Below are 15551 nucleotides of genomic sequence, written 5' to 3'. Positions count from 1 at the left end.
ATGCAGCTGATTCACTTCCAGTGTAGTTAAATATGCATTCAAAAATTTATCGAATTAAGGAAAGAGTTGGAATTAAATGAAATAGAAAGACTATCAGGCAATATGAGTATAAATTCCAATACCAAATTTATGTAAATGTGTAATTCAATTCCAGACATATTTAGTTTTCTGAAGATGGCTTTTGATATTTTTTGATACCTATGATTGTGAGTCTTTTTTTTTATTTTTCATAAATGAATAACATTAAAAACTTGCATCAAAACCATTAGTCAGATGACTCCAGTTCAGCTTACATTCTGCTAAAAGTAACAACGTACCTAATAGCCTAATATAATATATTTAGCATCTATTTTGCAACAGCAGAAATCACACTAATATTTAATTTTATTTAAATTAACATAAAATAGTAAACATTCATTTGCTGTGCAAATTTCGATTTTCAAATAAAGAGTTTTTAAGTTAATAGCACCCAGTTTTATTTTTATCCATTATTATTATTATCATTATTATCATCACTAAGTGAAGATTCTTTGATAGCACGTCATAGCCACATTATTATTTTTCCATAAAAAATGGAGCGTTCACCAATAAAAGTTTGCCATCCCTGCCCTAAATGATAAGCATTGCATTGACACTATCACTTAGAAGCGTACTAACTCCTGCCATGACCTTAAATTTGGTTTTTTTGCAACCCCATTTATGTTGGAAAGGAAAATTAATTTGGTGGCCATGGAGAACGAAAATAAATCGATAAGATGGCCGGAAGGTGTCTCAGGATCCGGTTATTGGCACTACTGCGATCTAGCAGATAACAGGGGAATTAAGATGATTGTTACTAAAACACACTAGGAGATGAAAAGGAAATATAACATGGTGACTAATATGGCTTCCATGAGGTCACATCGATGGGCGTAATATACGTCCTGGTATAGTTGGTGAAGATCAGTCTGCTGGAGGAAATATGTGATAATTTTTACAATTTCCCTCGTCGGGTTCTAACCAGAGACTCAAAATTATTTTACGTAAGCGGTTTTTTTTTTAATTATTGTTTTATACATTTTCTATTTTTTTCGAGTTTTTTTAATTGCATGTTTACTCTCACCGAGACTTTAACTAAGGACTGCTGTTTTATTTTTAATTTTTTTTAGATCTTTTTGTAAACCTTTAAATAATTTCTTTTTTAGGTGAAAACGTAATTGGGGTGGCGAATTATAGCCTAGGTAAAGGTCAGGATTCAAGTTCAAGGTCATTCACGATGGCGGTCGGTAGCACAGCACCACACCCATTTACCTGGCCAACGGACTGGCTGCTGTCGGAAGGAATCGCCATAGATTGGTAAGGAACCATCCCAGTACTTCGAAAACCATGGAAAACATACTTCAGGACGGCCAGACCGATGCTAACCCGGGTCATCCATAATGCAAGTCTAATGTCTTACCACTATGCCACCTGACTTTGTTTTCATCTCGCTCTTTCTGTACAAAAAGTATCAACTTTCTTACTAGTGATGGTTTTTAGTTCAGAGTTTCAATACTTGTGAATGTGTTATATTTGAGATAAGTTAATTTATTTTAACAGACCACTAAAAAATTAAGTAAAAAGGAAAATTGTTGAAAAACAATTCCTTCATGGAGTTAATTGATGATACTTATCTAATCATTTAAACGTTAAATAGTAACTCAAATAAAAACTCACAGTTTCTAAGAGATCCGGTTGTAGAAAGCTGCCTCGACTTGCTTTGATGTTTAGCATCCCATTGAATGGAAGGTAGTCTGAACTTAGATGCAGCAGTACTGGAAGCAGACATCGGTGGGGCGTAATAGGACAAACGGAGTGCTGCGCTATTGTTGCGAAACCAATTTTTCCACATCACGAAATCTGCTGAAGATGAGCTTGCATCAATATCAGAAGGTAAAGATGAGCAGAAGGTCAGTGGATTAGGTTTCTTCATGTGCGGTGAAGTTATGGGGGTGTGGTCTGGTTCTTGAAACAGCAAACAGTCTAAGCTGAAAAAAATAATTGAACGAAGAATAACTTAAGCATATTGATATCTGGTCAGAGTATAATTAAAAGTTAAAATTTCTTTCACACACAACATACAAACTATAACAGAAAAAGTGGCTTTTCATTTCACCATACAAATACTAAGCAAAACTTAGTATTTCCCATATTAAAATTCTTATGTTTATTTAAAACTATTACTGAATCCACTGGATAAATGCTGTACCATTGTGGCAAGTGCCACCATCTACCTCTGTTTTTATTTGGATTTGCTTTTATGTACGACTTTTAAGTTTAAATAAAATGCCACTTTAATATTTGCAATTAGATATGATATTTTTCTCACAGTTAGTTACACTTTGGCTTGAATTTTACTTTCTTGTGAACGTTTTAAAATATGTTTCTGTATTGCTGTCTGGTCAGCCTAACTAATGTTGCATTTTTTTTTAAATTTTACTAGCATTTTTAAAGTTGTTAAATTTCTGTTTCCAACAAGTATCTTTCCAGGAACTGTTTACGTAACACGCCCCCGTGAGGCGCTGATATCGGCGGCCAGCACCGATGAAGAAGCGTGTCGCGCCGCGTGCAAAGGCAGTTCAGTAAAATATAAGCAAAAAACGTTTCAGATTAGTTAAATGGCGTCACACTTTGCCTCAAGTCACGACTGTGCAAGCCGGCCTTAAGGTCAGTTACCATTGGAGTTCAGATGTGATCTCGAGTCATAAGCTGGTCTGATCATCGTTCGATTACATTTTCTGTTGCACCGTTGTGTTTTGAGCGCTGAGCAATTATGATCATTATTAGGTATGTCCACACTGGTGCGTTTTTACATGCGTCAAAGGCATGCGTCTTGCGCACGGAGGAACGCAACTGACAAATGTGTTGCTGCATGCGTCATCGGAGTTGAACGGGGTGAGTGAACGTAGCGCACACAGTGTCGAAAGCCGATTCGTACAACTCAGGGATTTTGTGCGTCTTTCCTTGCGCTTTTGATATTTTTTAAGCCTTGTCGTCCGCGGTTCAGAAGACTTTTAATTTTATAGACGACTATAAAAAGTTTCCTGCTTTGTGGAATGTTTCCTCAAAGTTGTATACAAGAAAACCGTTCAAGACGACGCGTTAATTATCTTGGGAAATAAATATAACTAATCTTGATATTCAGGGTGTAAAAAATAAAATAAAAAGCTTGCGCTCACACTTTTCGAAAGAACACAAAAAAGTTTGCAAGAAAAAGACGGGTTCTGGGGCTGATGAGAGGTACAAATCACCATGATTTCAATTTTCCGCTGAACCATACTCAACAAAGTGTCAAAGTTGGCTTCTGACAACCTTGAGAAATTCCTGTACAGGCCATGATCCAGACGTACTTCCTTCAAAATCTTGTAATCCTGTTTTTCCAAAAACGCCTTGATCCATATTGAGCGTTGCCTGTGGTTTTTCTTCTTTTTCTCACTATTAATTACTAACTAAGTTGCACTTATCACTCGCGTCCGCAACATCCATCGTGAATGTTGAACGAAACTGACGCACCAATTAGGACAGGTATAGCTTGCGTCAGAGGCATGCGTTAGACGCATGCAGTTGGAGGAAAGTTGAAAAGAAAGAGGAATTGCAAGTTGAAAGGAAAGAGGAAAATGAAAGCGCATAAGTGTGGACATAGCTATTAGGAACTTCGATGTTAACAGACTCTCGAGTCGGTTCATAGCAATTATCTTAGATAGACACTTAGCGAACAGACATGGTCGGCATTTTACGGACTTTAAGCAAGGTTATTAAATCAGAAGTAAATATTAGAGTATTGGTTACCAAATTTCAGGTCATATATAATAAATGTACCAACATTTTTATTTATTAGTGTTACAACATCTTCTCACGCGAAATACACATATTTTAAATGTTGGAAATGCTTGTAATTTTAGTTTAATATATTATTTCGTCAGAATTACTTTCCGTATTAAATACAAACAGTTTTTTAGTCAAAAAATTTTCACATTACCGACTGCTTCATTTTGTATTAACTTTCAAATACCAGTACCATGTGTTTTCAGTAGTGTTCGGCTGATTCCTAAAACATACCGATTCCGATTCCGATTCCATTTTCGATTCATAAATTAAAGGGCCAATTCTTCAAATCTGATTCCGATTCCTTAATTTTTATCTGACAATGTTCAACAGAGTAATATACTCAGAAAAAAAGGTTGTTTATGATTTTAAAAATGTAATTGCATTGTGTTTCATTTTCTGTGCATAAATTAGCATTATATACAGCTTATATAATGTTAAAAAGCATTTTCATTACCCTCAAGTTACGCTACCTTGAATTTCTAGAATAATTTGGCTTTTTATCCTTGCATATAGTTAGACTAAACACATGTTCAAACACTGCCAATAAGCAAAGATGTCTTATGACGTAAATTGTAAATAATGTTATAACTTAACCAACTTTAGATACCTTACATTATCAACTCAATTTATTTATTGTAAAAAAAAAAGAGGGTTTGTACGGTTAGGTTAAGAATTTTATTTTTAAGCACAACTAATTAATGATCCAAATAAAATGACAATATAACCTCGTTTTTACATATTTCAAGGGAAAAGGGCCAAAAAAAATAAAAAGAGGGAAATGTAAAAATAAAATTTTATTATCTCATTATGATGGAAACAAATATGCACCACACTAAAATTAAAAACAGAGATGATTACTTTTTAATATATTAACTTAATTATATCACTTGGTGAAAAGAATAAATCCATCCAGTCTTGCTGTTCTTCACAACAGTAAAGAGAAAATAAATTTTCTGTTCTTGAGTAAGAAAGATCTGTGCATGTTTAAGCATCTCAATATTTCCACATTTTATGGTGAGATTTTCGTATACAAAATATTTAAACTCTTTAAATAATCGCGTGTTAACATTTAATTCATTTCAGAAATTTATCGGAAACAATTCTGTTGAACTAACACAACTACTTGCAAAAGATTGTTTATGTTTAGTAATAAACATTTACGAATGTTTCAGCAGAAATGTTTGGAAATTCAGATTTGCCAACTGCCTTTCCAAAAACTTTCTAATGTAAAACGAGCATCGCTAAATACGCACAAGAACGCCGATTTACAGCAATTTGGTTATGTTGCTTTAAACTTATTTTAATATGGTCGCAGTAATCCACTGTGAAATTTAGTAAATTCATGTTAAAAAGTTATTATATTTATAATTCTTTAAAGTTTAAAGTGCAGACAAACATATGTTTGGTTTGCTAAATAAATTAAACAGTATGTGTTATATGTTTAAAGTACTTTCTCATATAACTACCAAACAATGCCTATGGTCTGCCTACTTTGGCTATGTTTATTCTTTAATCAGCTATGGAATTATGTATTGGGGGAGTAATAGACATCATCTACAATCAGTTTTTACTATACAAAAAAAAATTAATCAGAATTATACTCCACATGAAACGTTTGGACAGTTTTCGTGACATTTATAAATCCTTAGGTCTTCTTACTGTGCCCTGTATTTATATTTACAAAGTATTATTGTTTATTCATAAAAACAAATTAATTTATTTAAAAAATACTAATATTCATGAGCATTTCACACGAATTAATGCAGATTTTCATCTGCAAAGGGTTCACAAGAAAAAAAACTTTACAGTCAGTTAGAAATGTTGGTGTTAGATTACTCAATAAATTACCATCAGTTCTAAAAAAATATGGACCAATATAATTTATTTAAAAAGGAATTATTTCTTTATTTATCACATAAGGCTTTTTATAATATAGATGACTATGAACAGGAGGTAGCTTCGTAACTTTTTTATGTATGACTTTTCTTTTATATATAATTTATTTTATATATAATATATAATAGGTGCTTATTCATGGAGGAGCAGCTGTTATATTTTATTATTTTAATTTTGTAATGCTTTTAATACTGTTCTTGTACCTGTTTATGTGTTTGTATTTATGTTTATTTGTAATTTTTTTTTGACATATTCTATAACATTGTATGGTCTATTGAATGAAATAAAAAATAAAATAAAATCTTAATTTTCAAGTTCACGTCACCAAAGATTTGGTTCATGGCCGTATGGTTTACCATGGCAGGTAGTACGAACAAAAAATTAGGTTATTTACAATGGCAAACGTAGTTACACTTTGTACTTTTGGTGTTACTTTGTAGATTTCTTTATAGATGCTGAAATATGGAGGCAACGTTTGACCTTCAAATGTGAGACTAAGTATCTTTATAGGCACCCGAATATCCTGACCATCGCGTTGGATATGCTTGGTGAGGCGTTCCGCATGCAGGAGTTTGTGGGTTGCGCTTTTATAGTCGTCGAGAACTTCATCCATACGAACATCCAAAGGAACATCATATATTATAACCTGTTTCCTCGTTAGACCCATAGGGATGCTCGCGCGCAGGATCATCTTGCCTGGTGTGTCAGAGTCCAGAAATTGATTGGCTGCTTTCGCCGTACTAAAGTATATGTTCAGCCGTTTTGGTCCTGCTTGTTGTATTTGCAATATGTAACGATTAGGGTGCATTCTTTTACCTAACGCAATCGGGTGCAAGTTCCCTATGTTACCACCAAAGGATTCTACGACTACAATGAATGGGCCGTTACAGGAGTCAGGGTAACGTGCGCTCCCACCCGGTACGTACCCACTTCCACGTTGTAGGTCGTCCACTCGCGGGATAACTTCTATGCCCAACTTAAGGATCTTAACTTGCCATTGCCAATGGCGTACCCCTCCTTGTTATATACGTCTACTTGTGAGGACTGTATAGTGCTATCTAATTTCCTACTAGAGAATAACATCCACATATGAGTAAATGGTAACTCCCTTGGGTCCTCTGTCCTTGGTGACCGGTGTATTATACTAACATTTGACCTTATTCCATGGTCTTCTTTCCATTGGTCGATGGGCCTCGACCGAGAAGATAGTTAGAAATGAATAGTTCCTGCTAGGTAATCCTACCATGTCCCTCCGCCTACGTGTGCTCCGCCCGGTATAGATTTCTGATGGACAACACCTGTATTGCTCTCTAGAAGAGGCTTCAGCGGCGAGACATTGAAGATGTTATGGTTGTGAGGGACCATAAGCCGTGTTGACCATGTACGAGTATAGTTCTGGTTGTGGACAAAAGCCGTTAACCACCAAAAAAAAATAGAAAAAAAAATGGAAAACGTAGCTGCCATGATCAAATAGTTAACATTTAGTAAATAAAATTTTTGTTTTGTCTAATTTTAATATTTTTTTACGTTGCGTAGGAGATGTATTTTGCAAACTTACAAAAACAATCCAGGAATCGGACATCGGACATGGTCGATTCCAAAACCATTGTATTCTGAATCCCGCGATTATGGTGGAATCGGTGGAATCGACCCATCACTAGTTTTCAGTCGTTATTGAAATTCAAAAGATGATGCAGCGACTATATGTGCTGCTATCTAGTGGCAATCGCATCAACCATTTACTTGCCGGTTCACAATCAATTGTAGCGACATCACATCGTTCCAGCACCAACAGAAATGCAACTAAAATTTCTTTGACCGTGGGCTCTCAAGGCATCCCACACGCCGACATGCAGAAGGTGTTACACACGTGGGTGGTCACAGACGAAAACACTAAGTTCGAAACAAGATTTATTACACGCCACAGAGCCACATACCTCTTGTACAGCAGTTACGATTAAAGAATTAAGTAGAGGAGATCAAACGTCTAAACGGCTCGGCTGGTTTAAGTGAGGCCAGAGCCACGTCGTGGCATGGAGAACTAGTTCGCGGTTATGTCCGAACTCCGCTACACGAATTACCTACTATTTCAATTAATAGACCAGTCGCGCCCCCGAGGCAAGATCCGGGAAAGACGACAAGGTTTTAAAAATAATTCAGCGACGGAATGAACAGATCAGTGCAACACAAGTTTAAGTCCGCGAAGTGCTGAGAGAGTCTTACCTCGGGTAGCGGTGATGAGCGACTGGGGAGAGACATGACCGCCGAGGTGGTTCGTCAGTGCAATCGCGCTATAACTGCGAGTACCATTATCAATTCCAGTTCGTGCCGCTAACGTATTTATGCTTAATCAATTATTACATCCGCCACAAAACGTATAATAATTTTATGTATCAGATTTCAAGGAAAAGTACTAATTGTGTTGGCCTTCGGAAAGTATGGGTCCATTTTGAATATTTATTTCCACTAAATTTATTTTTATACTGACACATATACACTATGGGGAAAGCAAAAGAAAAGGTTTACAATGTTAATTAGTATTTATGGGTACGGAGCACTAACTCTACCTGCGCCCTCTTGCGATAGTCCGTGGCGCGCTATTCAAACGAGGCGCACGCACGTCGCCGGCGGGAGATTCAAGTGCCATGAGGATAGGTGGGGTTGAGGGGTGGTGGCATATCGGGTTCAGATAGGCGCAGCCCTGGACGATGTCACTGGGGTGATCCCTTGTGGGCATGCATACAAGCAACTGTTAAAGCAAATAAAACCAAAGCAACTGTTAAAGCAAATAAAACCATAGTCTGTATGATATGAGGCTCTGAAATATGGTGTGTTCAGCAAAAACAACCATTGTCCACATATTTTCAGCAAAAAGAATCATTGTTCACATAATTTTAAATGAAAATAACCAATGTTAACTGTATTTTAAGAAAAAAATAACTATTGTGCACAGTATTTTAAGCAAAAAAAAACATTGATCTTAGTATTAGTAATTTTTTTATATTTATATGTAGTATGCAATCCTATACATGTTGAAATTCCTTTTTTTTTTTTTACATTTATGTTGTTTACTTGTTGGTTTTTAACTGCTTCTGTTGTATCATTAAAAAATCAATAAAGAATTATCTTTTCATTTTCGTACAATCTGATGAATTTGTTTTGGCAAAAACAACCCTAGTCCAGAACCAAGAGAGTTTCAAGCCGACATGTTAAGTTTCACATAATTTAAATACCTATGAGCAAAAGAGGATTTAAGTATTTTTTTTTGCTTTTCCTGAAAAAGCTGCTTTAATTGTTTAAGTTGTGCCATTTAATGGTAAAATTTCATGGCACCAGTAATTTAGTTTTTTTTTTAAAGAGTTACTATTTTAAGATTAGTTAATAATTAACAATTATTGTCACGGAACATTTCAATTTTTTGGGGGCATTTTAAAACTTAGCAGAACCTTGAATTTTAATTTATCCGGGCCTCAGGCTTTACAGTTTCATTCCTTTTACTGGCCAAAGTGGTGTAGTTCACCCACTGTATTCATGGACTTCCCATTCATACACTTTCATTAGCAGCAGGGACCGATATCTTACAGTTGACTATCTGCAGGATGTAGTCCCGCGAATAAGGGGATTTCCTTCTTCGTACGCTACAGCGGCATTATGTAATTTGTGCTAGTTTTGTGTAAGTTTCTGCTTGACTGTGCTTCTGTTCTCCGCATCCATGAAGTAATCCCTGGATTACCCCACATAGTGATAAGTGGTAGTCACTCTTCCTCCTCTGTTGCCTACAAAATTTCTAGATCTAGTTTATGTCATGGTATTCACTCATTGTTTTTTCTATATTTATCACTGTGTGACCTTCTGTTACGCAGTGGAGTCCCAGTGTCGGCTCCTAGTTTCAGCTCCAAAAATTATCTGCTCCCTTCTGAGTCAGCCTCAGGCCTACAGAATGTGTTTAGTTCACATGCAGGCAGATAAGTAAAAACAGGAATATAGAACATTTGTTTAAGATAACCTGTACTATATTGCAGCCTCTTATTTAGACACAGAAAAATAAATCAAACACAGTGAAAATTCCTCAAAAGAGACTATGTTAAAGCCAACTCTCTCTCTCTCTCTCTCTCTCTCTATATATATATATATATATATATATATATATATATATATATATATATATATACATATATATATATATACATATATATACATATATATATACATACATATATATATGTATATATATACATATATATACATATATATATATATATATATATATATATATATATATATATATATATATATATATACACACACACATAAAATTATTATTGCTGGATTAAGGAGTTCATACATATATTCCTACATAAATTAGGTACCATAAAAAAATTGTTATTGTTAAACTTTAATGTAATCTCGGCAGGCCGTTTTCTTCTAACAGTTTTTTTTAAACAGTTTTGTCTGTCTTCAATGAGCATGTAAGTCACAGATTTTTCATAATTTTAACCTATTTTTTTATTACTTATATGATAACCAAAAAGTACACATTTGTTTTTGAATATTCTTGTCTCCATTAATATCTTTATTAAATTAGTAACTCAGCAACCAGATCCTCTGAATTTATAGTCTTTTCTACTATATGGTCTACCTTTACACTCAACCATTGTTGTAGGTGTAATAACAAAATTTGTTGTGACCCTTTCAGTGTTCTGCCTTCGAGTTTTCTTTACCTAGTATGTTTCCAGGCCTTACTACTACTTAATGTAGCTTTATAAGGAGCAATGAAGTGTATCAACATGACTTATTGAACCATTTTTAGTGAGTACAAAAAATTAAAATAAGGTATTATGCAGTATTTGCAAGTGTGTCGTGTCTTGTGGTGGTAAGGACAGATAAGGACACACTGCTACAAAACAAAAGAGTTAAACTTGGGTTCACCTTTAAAAAACATGTAGAACTTTGGCTGAAGCTTTGGGTTATGAAAGCATGGGCAATCAGCTGTATAAAAATATGTCTCTCAAAACTGAAAGCCATTATTTAAAAAAATCAGGAAAGATCAGAAATAACCTTTCCAGTCTTTGTGTAAACTGGCGAAGGCAATAACAAATTTGGTTAGGAAAATTATTTGCATAGACTTTATCACTTTCAGCTTTGTAGTGTCAGAAGGTATGTTAAAACATTTTTTTTTTTATGTTTAATGCATATTAAAGTAGCATAGGCCTAGTGCTGTTATTCTGCTCTGAATAAAAGTTGATGTTTAGTGTTTAGATATATTTTTGTTCTAAGTGAAGCACCGACATAAAATTATATATATAACCACCTCTTGAGAAAGTTTAATGCAGTAGGTACTTTCTACTAATTGATAGTTAGTTATTACACCTTGCATTAATTTCATGAAAGTTTAATCAACCCAGTTTGTTTTCTTTTTCAACTTCACAATCATATATTTATTAGCATAACCGTCTAAATTCCAACCACTAGTTGATGATAAGTGTGGCTACCTTAAATTTCCACCCTATTGAACTCTCAGTTTAAAACAAAATATATGTATTTTTTTAGGTTTTACCAATTTGATGCAATATTTAGAACCATAATAAAAAATTCCATACAAAACCACTTTCTTATCCAGGCACATAATTTTTGATTGGTACAGTGTTGTTAATGAACAAGTGAAAGAAATTATAAAGGATACAGAATCACATAATTTAAAAGAGAAAAAAAATTAAGTGTGAAAGTTGTTCCATTCCGTTATATGTGCCACACTGGAAACAGCATGTGATTTTATGATGCAATGTTTTAAACATTGTAAGGGCAAGGCAGCATGCGTGCGAGTGACGTATTAGACATTTGTAGTGCTTGTTGTACCGCTCACACTTAGCAGCTTGTTAAAAAGGATCTTTACTTATTGATAAAAGAGTATCTTGATTTTACTGCAAGGTTCGTCATGTGGTGAGACATTTCAAACATTCAATTTTAGCAAACTAATAGTATTCAATGTCACAAATTAAAATAGGACTAATTTACCAGATGGAAAGGAACTTTCATACTTTTGAAGAAAGACTTGGAGGAGCAACAACGTAAAGTTTAATGTATTGAACCAGACACTTAAGTTCAAAGTGACTGGGATTTTATAAAATAAGTTTTTGTACTGTTAAATTTTTTTATGATTCCACCCTAACTGTGAGTAATGAAAAAAAAAAACTCTAATTTCTGAAGTCATGCCATTACCACTTTTACCAAAGCCAGGAAATAAACTGAAATCTGTCTGCTATGCCACGTTGAATTCTTTATACACTTGCTATGTAAATATGGAAGCAAAAGTTTATTTCAGTTTCAGTATACTTCTTGGTCCTTGTTTTAAACACTAACGTTTTATACGATTACAAAAATATTGTTCACTGTGCGACTTCGCCGCAAATCTAAGCCCGAATCGTTCGCACACTCTGCATACTTCACGCGAAACGTAGCCTGGGTAGCTCCGGGCTGCCGGGGCCATGTGAGTCTTCGCTCACTCAGCGCAGAGGTCCGATGCATCCGCACACCACGGGGTCCACAACATCTTGCCATCTCCGACTCTAACCTCCACAGCGTAAGTTCTTAAATCCTTAAATCTTAAATCCGGCCCCGTTTTTGTGCAGTTGTAAGGAGCCTACCGCATAACGTAATTTTTTCATTCAGAGTAATGCCTTCTCAAGTTTTACGTTTCCTACCTTTGTAGTCGATGGGCTGCGTTTGCATACCTATGCTCGGGTAGGAGGTACTGTTCCTGAGCTTTCTCAACTTAGCCTGCGCTGAGCTATCTATGGACTAAACATGCCAACTTTCTACAAAACTAATTCACTAACCATGAGAATCTATGGTAGGTAGGCCATGTTCGTCCAAGTGGGAAACATGCTTGTGAGGGCCCTCCGCCCATGCTTAACTTCAGGAACTGTTCCTCTTTCGTGAAACCTCGTGACCACTCAGACATTAAACATAAATGAACTCAACTACTCGCGAGGTATATCAAACTGCCAACGTCCCTGCTTCATTGTTCCCGCATAGACTCTCTACCAGCTGTGAGTATAGTATTAACATATTTGTGTAGTGACCCATGTTCCATAGTCTTTCGCTCGTACAGTGTTTGCCGTGTTCTAAATCATGGACATGACGTATCAGTGAAACTGCATCCTTGTATCATACTTCACGGATAACCAATGGACACTCATCTTCACTGTCGCACCTCCGCTCGAGCCGTAACCGTAACGTTTCCATTACATAAGCACGTAGAGACGTGCTCTGGCACTGACATGACACAGGCTGAGTGCTGCGGTGTTATCTCTTTTGTAATAAATCAACATCCATTCGGAGTACCTTCTTTCACTAGCAACGAACCACTGCCGTCTCCAGCCACGTGACCTGAATCCCCCTGAGAACTCACCGGGCATCACTATGTCTACTTCAACCACTATGTCTACTTCAGCCCACACAGCAGCACATTATTCACTGTATCATCATAGAGGCTGCTAAGTACAGCTGGTGCCTAATGTATAGCCTAAAGAAGAGAAGTTCCATCAATCCAGAAAAATTTAGAAAACAGAATTTTTGTAATATATTAACTTTTTTGTTGAAACATGCTGCGGTTTAGTGAAAACTTTGTTCCTTTATGTATTTATTTAAAAATTGCATTACTTGTCTTTGTAAATGAGTAGAATTCTTGTTTTATTCTTCAGCAATAAGAGTTTAAGTAGTAATTATTTTATATTCTTAGATTGCTTTTTATGAAAAAAAATAACAATATACACTTTGCTTTTGTCTAGAAATAGTCTGCCATGATCGGTAAGGAAATATTACTTAGTGCCAGTATCATTAAAAATCAGTTTCGGCTCAAAATATACGTAATGTAATTTGTTATATTCTTAATTTTATCAAATAAGAGAAGCATGAACAAGCTTGTATCAATATAAGCCCCTAGTATTTCAAAACAAGTTCTAATACAATTTAGTCCAAATGTTAAAACAATTATTGAACATTTGCAATAGGTATATTTATATATACACACACACTATGTACACACTTTTATACCAACATATTGCAAAGTATACTAAAGTAAACCACTTACCTGAAAGAACTCGGTGGACGACAGGTAAACTTCTTGGACCCACCAAATAGGGTCCGTTCTCTTTCCTGTGGCGTGAATGGCCGCTTAGTGTTCACTGGTCTGATTCTGGCTGCCATTCTCGAGCTTCTTATGCTTTGATTGGTTGCATACTCATGTGTCATGGCAGCCCGAGCTTCACTGATAATCTCTGCACTGGTTTTTTTGCATCCTCGTGGAGGGGCATAGAAAGGAACTGTTATCTTGTTCGAGCTTGATGTAGTGTACAAGGAACGATGTGTTGTTTCCATGACTCAGAAAATTTCAATCATATATCATTGTATCACTGATGCAGCTGCAGCATTCAATAGAATAAACATATTAGAAATTATGAAAAAAATGCTTAAACCCAGTAATATCAACAAACCCAGTAATATCTTCTAAATACTTAAACAAAAACATAGCCACTTTATTATTCACATAAAAGAGATCAAAAAATACAGTGGAATCCTGGTATAAAATTTCTGAAGGGACAAATACAGTGAAACCTTTTTTATTTAATTTTCACTTAGTAAGTTTTGCTGCATGATAGTTTTGAATAATTTTTCACTTCACCTTTAAACATAATGTAGCTGAAAGCTTTAAAGGCATTTTTTCTGGTCAATAAGCTCAAAATTTTAAGTCCCTTGAAAAACTTCTGACCAGAGTTGTAATTAGTGTACAGATACTGGTTAAAATTAATCGTAATTTGCAAACAATACCTATTGCTGAATGATCACAATCACAGATTATTTAAATAGTTTTTATACCAATTACTAGACACAGTGGTAATTCTTAATTGTGATGTAATCGTGAATAAGCATGACAAAAGCCCTTTCTGGTGATAAAATGCCATACTCTCAGCATCATTTAGAAGTAAACAAACAATTGCTGTTTTAAAATGCTGTCTGAAGAGGAAGCACAGGAAGTAAAAAATGAAAGGCAGGCCAGCATAACCAGACAAATGACTGGTGCCTACCCTCCTCCAGTGAGCCCACAATATTCATTTAGAAAATTTCCCTGAGTTTTCCCTGTTTCCCTGGCCAACCAATCGTTATTACTCTCTCATTAATAAATCTTGCACAGTAACAAAAATATATTACATTACAAATACATATCTGATCACATATAAACCACACGATTCACTGACTGTTTCTCTTAAATTTAATTACTGATGAAAACAAATAGTTTCCAACTACACAAGAATTAGTGATTAAAATACGGGCTGGTTTTAAGACATTAGAGGAACACACTAGTGTTAAAACTTAATAACCCAGTTTGGTAACTCATATTTTACAATTTCCCTATGTTTTCCAGATTTTGAAGATAGCTTTTCAGTTCCCTGAAGTTTCCTGTTTTCCAGATTTTGATTGTCTGCAGGAACCCTGCTCCTCTATACAAAAAAAAATAGCAAAAAATTTGACACATTTTACCAGTTCGGTTTATCCTAATGAGTACCTAGGGTTTTATAGTCCACAGCCAAGTTCTCACAGTTTGTTATATCAGGGGTGCCCACAAGGGGGGGTAACGACGCAGACTGCGTCATTAAAATTTCAGGCAGGAGGGGGGGGGGGGTTGTCAAAAGACGAGAAAATATATATATAATTTACATACTTATAGCTTCTAATGTGAAAATACGTTTCTGGTGCTTTGCTAATTGAAAGGGATCTTGTATATCAAATTGGCAACCCCGCACTTTCCT

At 35.3% G+C, this 15551-nt stretch overlaps 1 protein-coding gene across 8 annotated transcripts in view; it reads right to left on the bottom strand.

The window, feature by feature from the left end:
- The window catches only part of LOC134529707 (armadillo repeat-containing protein 2), a 103122-nt gene that overhangs the window by 75116 nt on the left and 12455 nt on the right, over positions 1-15551 (bottom strand). For all 8 annotated transcript variants that reach the window (XM_063364076.1, XM_063364077.1, XM_063364078.1 and 5 more), the window contains 2 exons: positions 13835-14165; positions 1696-2006 (listed from right to left, as the gene is read on the bottom strand). In XM_063364076.1, coding sequence (XP_063220146.1) covers positions 1696-2006; positions 13835-14121 — 598 coding nt within the window. In that variant the 5' untranslated portion in view covers positions 14122-14165. The remainder of the gene's footprint in view (positions 1-1695; positions 2007-13834; positions 14166-15551) is intronic.

The sequence above is a fragment of the Bacillus rossius genome, chromosome 2 (genome assembly GCF_032445375.1).
Source record: "Bacillus rossius redtenbacheri isolate Brsri chromosome 2, Brsri_v3, whole genome shotgun sequence".
In the NCBI taxonomy this organism is placed as follows: Eukaryota; Metazoa; Arthropoda; class Insecta; order Phasmatodea; family Bacillidae; genus Bacillus; species Bacillus rossius.
Note: the sequence above shows the minus strand (reverse complement) of the source record. Positions and strands in the feature narration are given on the sequence as shown.